At 51.0% G+C, this 15,591-nt stretch overlaps 1 protein-coding gene across 1 annotated transcript in view; it reads left to right on the top strand.

Moving 5' to 3' along the window:
• The first annotated feature begins 478 nt into the window (after nucleotides 1-478).
• FAM107A (family with sequence similarity 107 member A) overlaps nucleotides 479-15,591 on the top strand; it is a 65,703-nt gene continuing 50,590 nt past the window's right edge. Inside the window, exon 1 of the mRNA XM_033210284.1 lies at nucleotides 479-1,206. Coding sequence (XP_033066175.1) covers nucleotides 1,183-1,206 — 24 coding nt within the window. The 5' untranslated portion in view covers nucleotides 479-1,182. The remainder of the gene's footprint in view (nucleotides 1,207-15,591) is intronic.

Here is a 15,591-nt window from a genome sequence, read left to right as displayed (position 1 = left end):
GTTGTGCTTAGTGAACTGGTTATTTGGGACTTACCAGTGGGCAGTGGACTTATCATTTGTGTTCTTAGCAGCGTGATAGCAGCAGCGCCTAACTTCTCTGAGGAACTGTTGTTTGCCAGATGCTCTGTGCATCCCCACAGCCCCATGCAGTGGGGGCAACTGTTACCCCACCTTTGGTGAAGTGACAGATAAGACGGAGCGACACGCTCTGATTTATGCTTTCACAAAACGATGGCTTGAGCTGTACACACACACCTTACCCCATATAGCTCTGTGCAGTGTGAGAGCTTCACACACACACACACACATACACACACACACGCACCACATCATGCCGCCAAGGCCACACAACTATCAGGGACAGAGCTACAGTTCAAGCCCAAGGTCTCTTCAGCCTTAACCTCTGCCACAAGCTGGCATCACGGAGAAGGAAGAGGCTGGCAAATGAGGAGGAGGGTGACTGCCGGGGGCACTTTGAGAACTTGGCCCCAGGCCTGAAATCCGGCCTCCAGATATTTTCTTGGCCTGAGCCCAGACCAGCCGCCCTCTAGCCTTCCCAGGCAGCCTGCTGCCCAGTTGAATGAAGGAGTCTGCTCTCAGAGTTTCTGCTGTGGGAGAGCCCCAGATCGCAAGCGTCTTCAAGGTCTGTTATTAATGGGGCTGTCCAGCTGAAGCTGATATCCCCACGCAGCCCTCCCAGAGCTCTGCACCTCAGCCAGCCTATGGCCTCCACTGTCTGGCCCTGTCTGCTGAGCGGCGCCCATCAAGACGAGAAGGCCAAGTCCTGCCCAGTGGGCCAGCCAGAGGTCACCCGCTGCGCCTGAGCCACCGGTGTGTGAAGTGCCCTGCGTCTTCCCTCGGTTCCCAGCTGCCTCAGTTTCCCTTCCTCAGAAAGGCGGGGTTCTGGGAGGTGAGGAGCTGCAGGGACCCAAGAAGGGCATGGAAGCCGCCTGGGGACACTGGCCCCTCTGTCAGGATCAATCGCCCTAAGCCTGTCTGAGGCGCTCCAGGCTTAGGAGCAGCTGTGAAAGCCTCCTTTGTGCCTGGGAGAATGAGCCACAAGAGGACAGGGGGCCCTGGCCCCGGGAGCCCCTTGGGTCCTGGCTCCTGAGATCAACACCATCAGGGAAGACCCCAGCCTGGCCCCTGAAGCCCACCCAGGCCTGGTGCCCACTTCGTGCCATGGGAGCAGCCCAGGGGAAGAAGGTAGGAACCCCCAAGTGTCCTGTTGGGGCCCTGGACATGGGAAGGGAGACTAGACCTAGCAAGTGGGAGCCCCAACCCACCTACCCTGAAGCTTCATTTGGCACTGCCCACCAGCCCTCCTCCTGGAACTCACAGCCAAGACTTGCATCTAGAAAGTAGGCTGGGGCTCAGGGAAAAACCAGTGTCCTATCTCTCCATCTCTAGGACAGACTTGGGGACAGCCACATCTCTCTGGTTCCCTGGTCTTGACCACACACATCTCTACTTCCCTGAGTAAAAGCTCCCTGGGTACCCCTTCCCCATACCTCAGGAGAGTGTCTGACACAGGTGGATACAGGGGAAAGATCTTAAAATTATTGTTGTTATTATTATTATTATAAAGTTGACTAACCAGCTGTTACCAGTTGTAGGGCAATGGGCAAGTTATTTAAGCTTTCTGTACCTTATTTCCTCACCTGTAAAATAGGGCCACTAATAATCACTACCTTGGAAAATCATTGTGAAAATTAAGTGAGTGAAAGTGTTTAGAACACTGCCTGGCACTGTGTAGAGGCTTTGCTCCGTTATTATTAGAATTCTGTTCATGTTATTATCCCTCGCCTTCTAAGCCTGCGCTCTCAGCTAGAGGTTTGTAGACAGCACTGCCTGAGCCGTGTTTCTGGAAATGTGCTCTGTGGACCCCTGCATCAGCGTTGTGGTGTGGAGAGTAGGAGGGAGCTTGTGAAACAGTCACTTTCTCAGGGCCGGTCAGACCTCCTGGGTCAGCCTCTTAGGAGCAAAGAGGGGAGGGGCCTGCACTTACTCACCAGCTCTCGGGATTATCCTACATGCTCACTGCTCTCAGCCCACTGTGACCCAGCACTGCCATCCCAGTGGCATAGGCAGGCTGCCGGGTCCCAGCTCCACCACCCACCTACTGTGGCGATGACCTGAACCCCTCTGGACCTCAGCTTCTTGTTTATAAAAGGGGGCTGGTACCTGCTTCGTGGGAGGTTCAACAAGATGATGCCTTTGAAGTGCTTTGTGCGCTACCCCACGCCCAGAGGCTCCCCAATAAACGGGGGACTCTGATCCTCAGACAACCAGTGATGACCTGTTTCATCAAGGTTGAGAAACTCAAGGAAGAAGTAATTTCTTAGCCAGGGTCATGCAACTAGTGGGGGAAAGAGCAGGGTGCTGTTGTTGTTGCTGTTGTTAATTTGGAAAGAAGAGCTTTATTTCTCATAAAGGGTTGCAGCCTGCAGGGTGGCCATTCCGACAGGCTGGGAAGCATGGCCTCTGACCAGAATCCAGAAACTCATATTTTGAGGAAGAGGCAAAGGGAATAGAAATTTATGATGAGCAGCATGGCCAAATATATATATTAAATAAGCTGTGGGAGGAGTCATGCATATTTATGAAAGAGAAACATCTGCATGCACAACTGAGCTTCATGCCTCTTATGGGCCCCAGATACAAAAAAAGTGTTGGCCTTAGTGTGATCAGAGAGTGGAGTTTTCAGCCCTCTGATGTCAAAGGTGAAGCAGGCGGCACAAAAACCCTCACTGTGCATCCTCTGCAGACTGGTTAGAACCGCTCTGTGATCGGTGGTCTCTTGTCAAGAAAAAATGCTGGTTGGTTTTTGTGTTAAAACCACAAAAGGGAGGCGCAGTTGATTGAAATCAGTATGGAGTCTTTTGAAAAGGTCGGTTTCTGTTTAGCTCTTAGGGAAGAAAGTCTAATGGAGGTTATCAAGGGATGGGGCACTGCAGGGCACATGCAGCCTCCCATCCCATCATGGCCAGAAACTCGGTTTTCAAGATTTCTCTGGGGTCTCCTTGGCCAAGAGGGGGTCCGTTCAGTCACTTGCCGGGTGGGGGGGCGGTGTTTAAAGTTTTATTTTTATTCCTCATTTTTATTGGGTAGGATTTTGACCCCATTCTGCTTGACTCCAAACAGCCCAGCCCATCGCACCCTTCCTGGTCCATAGCTCTGTCCATGGCATCTTCCTCAGCCCCACCCCAACCTCCCACAGAAGGCTGTTGATCAGGCACCTGCTGCCCTGTGCCAGGGCCTGTATGGAGCTGGAGCCAAGGGTGAGGAGACACAACCCCTGCCCTTGAGGCCATCCCGGTCAGTTGTGGAGACTGATAGGCAGGTAAAAAATAGTTGGGAGTGTGTGTGACAGTTGAAGCAGAGGTGACTGGGCACATGACCCCTGGGCCAGGAGTCAAAACACAACTTCATTGCTTCTATTCCTCTTAGGCAAGGTCTGGACTTCACTTTTAGGTGAAGTCACCTTTGTCCCTTGGGGAATGTCAGGGGCATAGGCTTTGCCTAGAATCCTAAACCCACACTGGCAGGCGATGGAAGGGATCATGTGGTTGGTTAAGGCCAACCAGAGCCCATCCTTGGAGCCGGAGATCTGTCTCCCAATGGCATGACTGCTACTTAATGGACAGGAGGGTGGGTGCTGGACATTTCATTGTAATGGACCCCCAGGAGGAGAGACAGTGTTCTCTCCAGCTGTAGGGTGGGCAGAGAGAGCGGAAGAACACTGAAAGGGTCAAAGGTGTGGTAGATAGACCACTGGGCCAGGAGTCAAAACACAGACATTGTTGCTTCTGTTCTTCTTAGGCAGGACCTGAACTTCCCTTAGACTTGACATTTTTTAAAATCTGCCCCATCATGGGCACCAAGGTGGGTTCCCTGTCCTCTATCAGGGTTTTTGCAAGAAGGTATTTTAACACAGAGAAGCAATCCCGCTAACACTGTTTGGAACATTCCAGAAGCTTCAACATTTGACCCGTTGGGCATGCACTGATATTAGAGAGGTGACTGCAACCCAGATATCTGGAAGGGAGCCACATTTTAAGTCCTTGCATTGCACAGCAAGGCTACAGGTCCTGGGGCAGCAATGGGTTCAAAAAAAGCACCCTCCATGGGCCTCAGACACCAGCCAGTTCACAGACACCAACAGAATGTGGGCATGCCGTCCTCCACCCCAATCAGCAGCAGGCAGTGCCCTCGCCCAGGATAGAGGACACAACCACAAGCTTCCAGAGGCTGCCCCTGCACAAGTCCAGCGCCCCAGGCTGCGACCGTAATGCCACCCGTAAAGGAGCTACTAAAAGGAAAATGTTCCTAGCACAGCTCCCATGTACTGCCACTTCTGCACCAATTCGCTCATTCAATCTTCAAACAGCTCTTGGACATGGAGAGTTTTATCCCTCAGAAATCCAGAGACATGGAGAGATTAAGCAAGAGGCTCAGGGTCACCCAGCTAGTAAGGGTGGAGTTAACATTTGACCCAGGCCGCCCTAAGAGCCTGGCCTCTCAAACAGCAAACCCCACTGCTGGCACTTCTGAAGGTAGAAACGCAACAGTACTCACATCCCCCTGCAGCCCCTCTCGGGGTATCTCATTTAACCCCTCTGAGCCTCAGTTTCCTCAGCTGCCAAGCAGCATGATGATTTACCTTCCACAGTAGGCTTGGGCGAGGTGCCTGGCACTCAGTGGGTGCTCAGGGAATGGCACACGGTCCTGTTGCTGCTGCTCTAGAGGCGGCAGGTGGAGCTTCTGCAGGGCGGGAGGCAGCAGCATAGGCCCCTGGAGGTTCGTACATTTGGCTTTCGTTCTCTAAAACATTCTCCAAACCCAACACCACCCAGGTTTTTTTTGGCCCTGAAAGAGTCCTGTTCTCTGACCCTGTTGTTTACCAAGTCACTCATTGCTTTGCATTCGTCTTCATTAAGAGAAAGTTGCCTTGACTGAAACAAAAGGGGAAGAAAATAGAAGCACTACGGCTAAGTTTGATGAATGGCCTGAAAGGGCGTGTTCATTTTGACGGAGGCCAGACGGCATACATCTGGCTGGGCCCTGCTGGCTCCCTGAACAATTTTCCCCACCGATGATGGATGGGCCTGCCTGGTCTCAGGGCTGCCCAGCCCAGAAGAGGATTCCAACTCGTTGCGCCCAGCTCAGTGACACATGAGGACCTCATCAGGAGGCCCTCACAGCCCATGCCATCCTATCACCCCAACTCTACCCACTGCCTCAGACGGCTTCTCTGAGGGGAATGGGGCCTCGCACCTCACTCCTGGGTGCTATGGGGACTCCACAGCTGGGTTCCCATAGGACTTCTGGGTCCACAATGGGAGGCTCGAGGACAAGAGGAGAAATGTGTCAGGAGCTCATGGGGGTGAGGAAAAAGTACCCCCCAGCAAAGGCAGAGCCCCCATGCTGCCCAGCAGCCTCCCCACTGGGCCCTGGTCTCCAGGATCATTCCAGCCTCTCCACCTTTGCTCACTCCATTTGCCTGCCTGGAACTCCCTCCTGATTTCTATCCACAGCCAACACTTCTGTGCATTCCAGCCCCAGGGCTTGCCCCACCTGCTCTTCTAAGTCTCTGACGGCATGTGAATTGAATTCCAATTGCACTGACAGATATTCCATCCCAAGGTGTGAGGGAAGATGACAGAAAGGAAGAAGAGGAATGTCAATTGTCAAGCTCCAACCCCACCAGCAGCCACTATGCTAAATGTTTTTTGGGGGAGGTGTGGGGGAGTACAGAGTCTCACCCTGTCACCCAGGTTGGAGTGCAGTGGCACAATCTCAGCTCAGTGCAACCTCCACCTCCCGGATTCAAGCGATTCTCCTGCCTCAGTCTCCTGAGTAACTGAGATTACAGGTGTGCATCACCACGCCCAGCTAATTTTTTGTATTTTTAGGAGAGATGGGGTTTTGTCATGTTGGCCAGGCTGGTCTCGAACTCCTGACCTCAAGTGATCCACCCACCTTGGCCTCCCAAAGTGCTGGGATTACAGGCGTGAGCCCAGCCCTAAATGCTTTTTCATGCTGTCCGGCCAACACGTCCACAGCCCAGCAAAGTAGGGGCTGCTGTACCCACTTCATGGATGGGCACCACTCAAAGCTGCTCTGCCCTTCATGCCAATTCCAGTCATTACTTGCCTAGGCCTCAGTGCAATTCCCAAGACCTCTGCCCCACCTGACACTGAGCTAGGCATTTAATCCTCATGAATGCCCCAGGAAAGGGCTAACATTCTCACACCCATTTCGCAGGTTAAGACACTGAGGCTCAGAGGTCACCAGTAAGAAGTGGCAGGGCTAGTGTTGCACTGAGCTGTGCTTGGCCAGGCAGCACTCTCCTGGGCAGGCCAGGCACATTGCATCCTGAGCTCAAGTTCTCCCCACCACCCTGCAACCCCCGTTATGCAGATGTTTGGAAAGCATCCAGACTCAGGGAGAAGAGGTCTGGGGTCAAGTGAAGCCTCTGGCACTCACTCTCTGGGTGATGTTTAAGATTTGCTTTCCTCGGCCGGGCGCGGTGGCTCAAGCCTGTAATCCCAGCACTTTGGAGGCCGAGACGGGCGGATCACGAGGTCAGGAGATCGAGACCATCCTGGCTAACACGGTGAAACCCCGTCTCTACTAAAAAAAAATACAAAAAAATTAGCCGGGCGAGATGGCGGGCGCCTGTAGTCCCAGCTACTTGGGAGGCTGAGGCGAGAGAATGGCGTAAACCCGGGAGGCGGAGCTTGCAGTGAGCTGAGATCCGGCCACTGCACTCCAGCCTGGGCGACAGAGCGAGACTCCGTCTCAACAAAAAAAAAAAAAAAAAAAAGATTTGCTTTCCTCATCTGTAAAATGGGGATTAAAATAGTACCCACTTTAGTATTATTAGTGTGAGAACTAAATGAGAAAGTTCTAGAAGTGCCTGGATGCATTCTTGCCCTTGGGTCTCAGTGTCCCCATCTGGGAATGGAGATGTTTGCATTAAATTATTCCCAGTGCCCTCCCCAACCATGATAAAAATGAGCTTGTCACTTTGTCCATAGCAAGTCTCAGTGCAAAATGAAAATGTGGGATCCCTTGCTCAAAAATCATTAAGAATCTCAAGACAGCAATAGCAGAGCATTAAACCAAGCACAGGGCCCTTCTGAGCTCAGAGCTCTGTGCAGCTGCACAGGTCACACCCCCAGAAAGCTAGCCCTAGTCCTTAGTGCCAGCCAAGGGGATGTCTGTGCATGGAAGGCCACATTCCTGAGGGTCAGGCGCAAGCACGCGTGCTGGGATTGTGAGCATGGTTTCCCAAGCGCTGAACTTTGTCATTTAGTTTCAGGCTCCCCTTTCACTCCATCTATTTACCCACTAGCTTTGAAAGTCTCTGAATGATTTCCTCCCCAGCCTGAGCAAACTGGTAAATACACTGTCCTCCCCTTCCCTGGGAACCATGCCGCCACCTCCTTCACTCCCACCTTCAGAATGGCCTGGGCTGAAACTCCTGAAAAAGTTAGAGTTGACAGTTCTCCCCTGGGGAAGCCCAGGGGCAGAAGGTGGTTATAGAGGAGGAGTGGGGACTGGACTGGCTGTAGCCAAAAGGGGCATTTGAAGACAGGCAGGGTGACCTTTGGAGGCAGGAAAGGGCAGTTTTCCTACTACCCAAGACCTCCCAATGGGGCTTTTACTTCCTTCTTTCCTTGGTCTTCCCCAAACTGGGTTCGAGGTTCCAATGCCCAGGGCTGCTTCAAACAGGTGTACAGGTTGGGCACTGCACAAAGACAACCAAACCAGAGAACGGGTTAGCGGGACGTCTGGCCCACCCTCTGCCAGTGGAGCCATGTGCCCCCAGGTGCTGGCTGGGTCTGCCCAGGAGGAGTATGCTGCTTCGTCATCCCTCACAGCCCTGTAACCGCCTCTTCCAAGACTAAAACCTTCCCCATCCAGTCTTAGGGCTGAAAGCCCAGCTTGGGAGGGAGGAGGAATCGAAAGAGAAAGAAAGGAAAAAAGATGTCGGCTCAGCTGAGACTTTTCCAGGAAGCTTTCCCTGAGTGGATCTCAAATATCTACACAGGGTGAGGGGATTAGATAAGTGTGCAAGAGCAGGGCAAGATTGTCTCAGAACCACATGTGCATAACCAGGCCTACAGGTTTTGCTAAGCCTGTAGGATTATTGGGGGTGGCTGGGAAGGCCAGAGAGATTAGAAGGGGGTCAAGTTCCTCAGGGACCCCGTGACACCATCACTCTCCCCACTTCCCCGGGCTAGGCAAACCCCATCACACTCACAGAGCTCTCTGGTCTCTCCTCCACCCTGACCACTCTGTGATTTCATGTTTAGTTCTGTGATTTATCCATGAGGGAAGGGAGGCTGTTTGATTTTTCGCTTACCATTGTGACACAGAAGGTGCTCCATAAATTAATTAAGGTAGGGAGGGCAGGAGAGAAGGATGCTGATTTCCCAGAAGTAACTCAGCCTCCCTGGGTTGAAGGCCAATCTCATGGACAGATCCATGCAGAACCTCAGGCTGGGGGGAGGGACAATGACTGGGTCCCTCAGTTTCCCCCACATGTCCCTCCTTCCCCTCCAATGGCTCTAAGGCTCTGATCCAAATTCTCACATTCCTCACTCTGCCTCCACCTCCCCACCACACACACATACACACATTTACACACACTTTCCACCTGCACAACTTCCTGGCCAAATGCAAAATCCCTCATGGTTTGTTCATCATTTATTCAACAAATGTTGTCTGGACACCTACTGGGTACCAGGGACCCAGGCACTGGAGATAGATGAGTGAATGGGACTTAGGCTCACCCTTGGGGTGCACAGCCCCATGGGAGAGAAATAAGCCACCCCCAGTGACAGAGCAAGTGCTGGGTGCTACGATGAGGGAAGCAGATAGGACCTGGGGCACTGAAGGGGGATCCTCGAGGCCGAGAGGTGAAGGATGAAGAAGGGTGAATCAGGTCAGGAGGCAGGGAGAGGTTTCCAGCAGGGAATAGCATCTGCCAAGTCCTGGAGGTATGAGAGGCTGTGGCATGTCCCAGGAACTGAAAGAACTTGCTTTTCCAGCTCCTCTTCAGAAGCCTCGCAGGGGCCCCCAAATTCCAGGTTCTGGAGTTAGGGACTGCCACAGGTCTGGTTCGGTGGCACCTTAACTTATCCCAGCTACCCTGCACTTACCCTGCCATGCCATCCTCTCCTCAAAAAACAACTATGTAAAGTCCGGGTACAGTGGCTCATGCCTGTAATCCCAACAATTTGGGAGGCCAAGGTGGGAGGATCACTTGAGCCCAGGAATTCAAGACCAGCCTGGGCAACATAGTGAGACCCATCTCTACAAAAAAAGAAAAACTAATTAGTTGGGTATGGTGGTTCACCTGTAGTCCCAGCTACTCAGGAGGCTGAAGCAGGAGGATTGCTTGAGTCCAGGAGGTCGAGGCTGCAGTGAGTCGTGATAGCACCACTGCACTCCATCCTGGGTGACAGAATAAGATCTTGTCTCAAAGAAAAAAAACAATCACAACTATGTTTCTACCTCAGACTCTTTGATCAAGGAGAGCATTTTTTTTCTGTCTTCTTTCTTTTGCTCATTATTCAAAATAGAGCTCAGAGAGAAAGAAAGAGAGAGACAGAGAGACAAAGACACAAGAGGTAAATCACAAAGAGAAAGTCCCCCAGAAACAGAATTGAAGAAACCCCAAACCTGCCCCCCGACTTCACCCCCTGCCCCAACACCACCATCCAGGTGCCCACCGGGGCCCTTCTTCACTCCCAGATGTTCTAAGACCTGAAGAGAGGAAGAGGTCACAGGGGGCCAAGATGGCCGCCTTCCCCCCATCCTCGGGCCTTGGGGCCAAATCTCATTTCCAAGACAGTAGAAAGAAGGAAATTATTTTAATTCTTTTCATTTTTTTTTTTTTTTCTTTTTGAGACGGAGTCTCACTCTGTAGCCCGGGCTGGAGTGCAGTGGCCGGATCTCAGCTCACTGCAAGCTCCGCCTCCCGGGTTTACGCCATTCTCCTGCCTCAGCCTCCGGAGTAGCTGGGACCACAGGCGCCCGCCACTTCACCCGGCTAGATTTTTGTATTTTTTTAGTAGAGACGGGGTTTCACCGGGTTAGCCAGGATGGTCTCGATCTCCTGACCTCGTGATCTGCCCGTCTCGGCCTCCCAAAGTGCTGGGATTACAGGCTTGAGCCACCGCGCCCGGCCTAATTCTTTTTAAATCCACTTTTATCTTAGTCTACCTCCTCCTAATCCAATCTTCCTCGTTTACGAATAAGAAATAAAATATTCGCCTCAGGGGCCCTGAATGAGGGACCCTGGGCAAGATGACCTCCCTCTCTGGGCTCCCACTCTGGGCTCCATATCAAAGCAGAGAAGGTAGCTGTGCTGCCCACCGGTTTAGGGGTAAAGTGAGGCAGGGGAGAAGAAGAGAGGGCAGCAACAGCCATTCTTTGGAGGGCCAATTCTACGCCAGGTGCAGAGCGAGGGCCTCATGTGAGCAGCATCACTGGCTTCTCTGAGCAGCCTGGCATGGGTAGTTTTCCCCATTTCACAGCCGCAAAGGGCTCAGATAAGATTACACTGCGCAAAAGCAGGCTAGTGTTCAGATTCCCCCACATGCACCAAAAGCCAAGGCCTTGAAGAAACCTTGCACAACACAGCCAACCTGGGCCTACACCCTTGAGCCTCACTCAGTCCTTCTCATCTGCAAAATGGCACTTCCTGAAGATAAATGAGAAAGCCTTCTAATAATTGAACCACCATGGAATCCTCACCACAAACCCAGCGACAAAGGTGTCGAGGTCCCCATTTCACCAAAGCAGACACCTGACTCAAAGAGGTTGAGTTCACGACTCAAGATCACAGAGCCAACAAGTGCCAGAGCTGGGACTTGAACTTGGATACTTCTGACTCCACAGCTCACGTTCTCATCGACTTGTTTTTCATGCATCAGGATTGAAGCTGTTCATCTCAAGCCAGAGTAAATCTTCACGTTGTGCAAGGCAGAGTTAATAGTAGGTAGTGGCTCCACTCCCCTGGGAGTAGCACTGAAGAGGGGCCTAAAGTTCAGGAGAATTTAATTTCTATCTTGAAAGGGTTTGGAGGTGGGGCAGGAGGGGCCAAATCAAAAGCCAGCTTTCTTGCAGGCAGAAACCCAAAAACGCAGCTCCCTTCCTGGGCCCCAGGGATCAGCTTTCAGAACATTGTGTCTCCCAAACTAACTTGAACAAGGGGCTTTGTGTAAGTGAGAGATCAGATCTCAGGGCCTGGGGCAGAGGGGAGGAGCTGGAACTTTCTTTTTCATCTAAAATCTAAGATGACAAAGGCTGCCCCAGGGAAGCTGGAGCCTGGCTTGTTCTAGGTGACATCCCGCTCCTCAGGAAGCTCAGGACGGGGCCTGAGGTGTCCTATAGGGATGTCACACCCAGAACCTGCAGGAACTCAGCCAGAAACGGGGCGGTATCTGTCCTTTTGAGGGACCATCAGGGATTTTTCTCTACCCACCTGAGCTCTGGGAATAGGTAGCGGTCATTCTGGGGTGTATGATGTGGTGCCTGCTCAGGAAGAGGCCTGCCAGTGAGACCTGCGGGCCCTGAAACGGCCATCGCCTGTGAAGGTCCCATGCTGACTCTGCCATCACAAGCAGGCACTGTGAAGTGACATGGGAGTTTCCTGGGATGGCCATAACAAATGATCAGAAACTGGGTAGCCAAGGCCAGGTGCAGTGGCTCACGCCTGTAATCCCAGCACTTTGGGAGGCCAAGGCAGGCAGATGACAAGGTCAAGAGATCGAGACCATCTCTACTAAAAATACAAAAAATTAGCCAAGTGTGGTGGCGCGCGCCTATAGTTCCAGCTGTTTGGGAGGCTGAGGCAGAAGAATCACTTGAATCCAAGAGGTGGGGGTTGCAGTGAGCTGAGATCGCCCCCCTGCACTCCAGCCTGGAGACAGCAAAACTCCATCTCGAAAAAAAAGAAAGAAAGAGAGAGAGAGAGAGAGAGAGAGAAAGAAAAGAAAAGAGAAAAGAAAAGAAAATAAACTGGGTAGCTGAAAACAACAGTTTATTTTCACACAGTTCTGGAGGCTAAAAGCTGAAATCAGGGTGTTGGCGGGGCCAGCTCTTCAGAAGGCTCTCAGAGGATCTGTTCCATGCCCTTCTCTTAGCTTTTGGTGTTGCCTGCAATCCGTGGTGTTCTGCCCTTGTCATCACAGTAGTGGTGGTGGTGGTGGTGTTGTGTGTGTGTGTGTGTGTGTGTGTTCTCCTCTTATAAGGACACCAGTCAGATTCAATTAGGGCCTACCCTAATGCCCTCATCTTAACTTGACTACATCTGCTTTCCAAATCTACATTTGCAAATAAAGTCACATTCATAGGTAGGAGCTAGGACTTCAACATTCCTTTGGGGAGATACAATTCAACCCTTAACAGTCATGCCTGTACCCCTGGACCTCTGTACTTGGTGGACACTCTTCTCCGGCACCCGAAGTTCTGCATCCCTCTGGCTGAGACCCATCCATCCTCTGCCAGCTGCTCTCCTGGGGCCTCAAGTCCAATGTAGCTCCTGTCCAGCTGCAGTGGGTTCCCATATGACAGAGCCAGAATGAGCTACTTTAATTCTGAATCTGATCCTCTCTTCTCTCTGGCAAAACTCTTCAAGAGCAGTTACAAGGAACTCCACAGGCCCTGGCTGATCATGCTCTGGGCTTCCTACTCCATACACACTGGGCTCCACAGGTATCTCTGACAGGTCGATCTCTTCCCCATCTCAGAGCTTTTGTCTCCATTGTTCCCTCCACCTGTGCACCTTTGCCTAGGTCTCCTCATGATTGACCCCTTCTTGTTCAGCTCAGAGACAAGTCTTTTTTTTTTTTTTTTTTTTTTTTTTAAGACGGGGTCTGGCTCTGTCACCCAGGCTGGAGTGCAGTGGCGAAACCTTGGCTCATTGCAACCTCTGCCTTCAGGGCTCAAGTGATCCTCCTACCTCAACTTCCTGAGTAGCTGGGATTACAGGCACACACTACCATGCCCAGCTAATTTTTGTAATTTTTTTGAGACAGTGCCTCACCATGTTGCCCAGGCTGGTCTCCAACTTCTGGGCTCAAGGAATCCACACACCTCAGCCTCCCAAAGTTCTGGTGTTACAGGTGTAAGCCACTGCACTGGCCTTCTCCATCTTCCCTCCAGCTAAATTCCCCCCATCTTGGTCCCAAGTCCTGCAGTTGCTTCACAGAGCTTACCATCATCTGAAATTTCCTTCTTTGATTATTTCTTTAACTGTTTCAAATCTAACTTTCCCCATCAGCATGTTGTCTCTGTAAGGGCACAAGAAAATCTTTAGATTCAAATGACAATGAAAATACTATATATTAAAACTTGGAGGAAGCAGCTAAAATGGTCCTTAAGAAGAAGGTTATAGTTTTAAATGCACATTGAAAAGAAGACTGAGACTTACTGAGCTAAATGTCAAAGTTACGAAGTTGGTAAAAGAACAACAGAAACAATCTAAAGAATGTAAAAGTCATGAAAAAACTAAAATAAGAACCAAAATTAAAGAAAAAAAAATACATGATATTGAAGATGGCCAAAAGTTGGTTTCTTTAAAAAGGTACTACAGAATGATGTAGTTGGCTTTAAGAAACATCTAGAAAATATTGTTGAACAAAATTGGCTTGGGCCAGACATGGTGGCTCACGCCTGTAACCCCAGCACTTTGGGAGGGCAAGGTGGGCAGATCACTTGAGGTTAAGAGCTCAAAACCAGCCTGGCCAACATAGTGAAACCCCATCTCTACTGAAAATACAAAAATTAGCCAGATGTGGTAGTGTGCACCTGTAATCCCAGCTACTCAGGAGGCTGAGGTGGTAGAATCACTTGAACCTGGGTGGTGGAAATTGCAGTGAGCTGAGATCATGCCACTGCATTCCACCAGCCTGTGTAACAGAGTGAGTTAATAACAGTTAAAGAAATTGAATCATCCATGTATGGTGGCTCACACCTGTAATCCCAGCACTTTGGGAGGCCAAGGTGGGTGGATCAATTGAGGTCAGGAGTTCAAGACCAGCCTGGCCAACAAGGCAAAACCCCATCTCTACTAAAAATACAAAAATTAGCCGGACATGGTGGCAGGCCCCTGTAATCCCAGATACTTGGGAGGCTGAGGCAAAAGAATCACTTAACCCAAGAGGCAAAGGTTGCAGTGAGCCAAGATCATGCCACTACACTCCAGCCTGAGCGACAAGAGAAAAACTGCATCTCAAAAAAAAAAAAAAGAAATTGAATCATGAGTTACTATTAGAACAGCAGTTTTATAGGTGAGTTCTATTAAACTTTAGAGGAATTCATCAGTTTGGTTTCAGGCAGAGTCTTCTAGATAATAGAAAATTAAGGAACAATTCCCACTTCATTTTATAATAAAATAACTTATATTGAAATTAAACAAGGACAATCAAAGAAAAGTAAATTACAGGCCAATTCACTCATGACATAGATGCAAAAATAAAAAATAAAAAAGCCCTAAACAGGACTCCAAAATCCCACAGCTAGGACCTGGTGGCACAGAAATTCTTTTTAGTCACATCCCACTGGCACCTCCTCTCTGTGAATCTGGCCTGGGACAGCACAGCTAATGAGCTCCACCCTGAAATGGCCACGGGCTCTCTTTCCTCTGGAGCCAGAGCCAGGCCAGTCAGTGGAAAGTTTCAGTGGCAGTTTTTCCAGGGATCTCCCATTCAGGCTCAGCCAGGTGAACACTGAAGAGAGATTGACTTCCCCTAGTGACTGATGCTGGTCCAGTCCAGCCCACTGGCACTTCCCAGGGACAGCAGGCTGCAGGCAGTTGTGGCACCTGCAGCAGCCAGAGCCAGAAGTCTGTCTGAGGCAGATGTAATATATAGACCTTGGACAGACCATAAGGGTTGGACTTCCACCTTCTGCATCCTGCCTATCAGTCTCCACCATACCAGGGCAAGGACTTGGCAGCTGTGGGAAGCTGAGCACTTGGGAGGGTTAAGCCTCCCCAAGACTCACCTCTCCCAGGGAGATACGGCCCTAGGGCACCCAATCCTAGAGAGGGAAATATGAGGGAAGGCTTCCTGGAGGAGACGCCATCTAAGCAGAGTCCTGAAGGAAGGAGCCAGGCAAAGAGGAGGGCAACAGTGTTCTAGATAGAAAGATCTGCTTGTACAAAGGCCAGAGGAGAGAAGCCTTGCTGGCACTCAGGGCACTGAGAGCAACTTGGTCAGGCTAGAACAGCAGCCAGGGGCTAGGCAGGGCAGGAAGAGGGTTGAGTGCTGTAAGAGAGAGGACACAGGGACCAGAGGTTGGTGGAGTCTGGGAAACCAGACCAAGGACCTTGGCATGGGAGGGCTGAAGTCAGCTCACTGGAGTCAGCTCTAGCACAGCATGAGAAGCCTGGGCAGTGAAGTCAGACAACCTGCAGTTTGACTCCTGCTCCCCGTCTCACTAGCTCTGTAACCTTGGCCACCTCCTCGATCTCTCAGCCTCAGTTTCCTCATCTATAAAATAGATCAGTAATAGAATCTACTGAGCACAGTCCTTGACACATAGTGTGAGCTCAACAAATGGCTGCTA

The sequence above is a fragment of the Trachypithecus francoisi genome, unplaced genomic scaffold (assembly GCF_009764315.1).
Source record: "Trachypithecus francoisi isolate TF-2019V2 unplaced genomic scaffold, Tfra_2.0 Lachesis_group0, whole genome shotgun sequence".
NCBI classification, from domain to species: domain Eukaryota; kingdom Metazoa; phylum Chordata; class Mammalia; order Primates; family Cercopithecidae; genus Trachypithecus; species Trachypithecus francoisi.
Note: the sequence above shows the minus strand (reverse complement) of the source record. Positions and strands in the feature narration are given on the sequence as shown.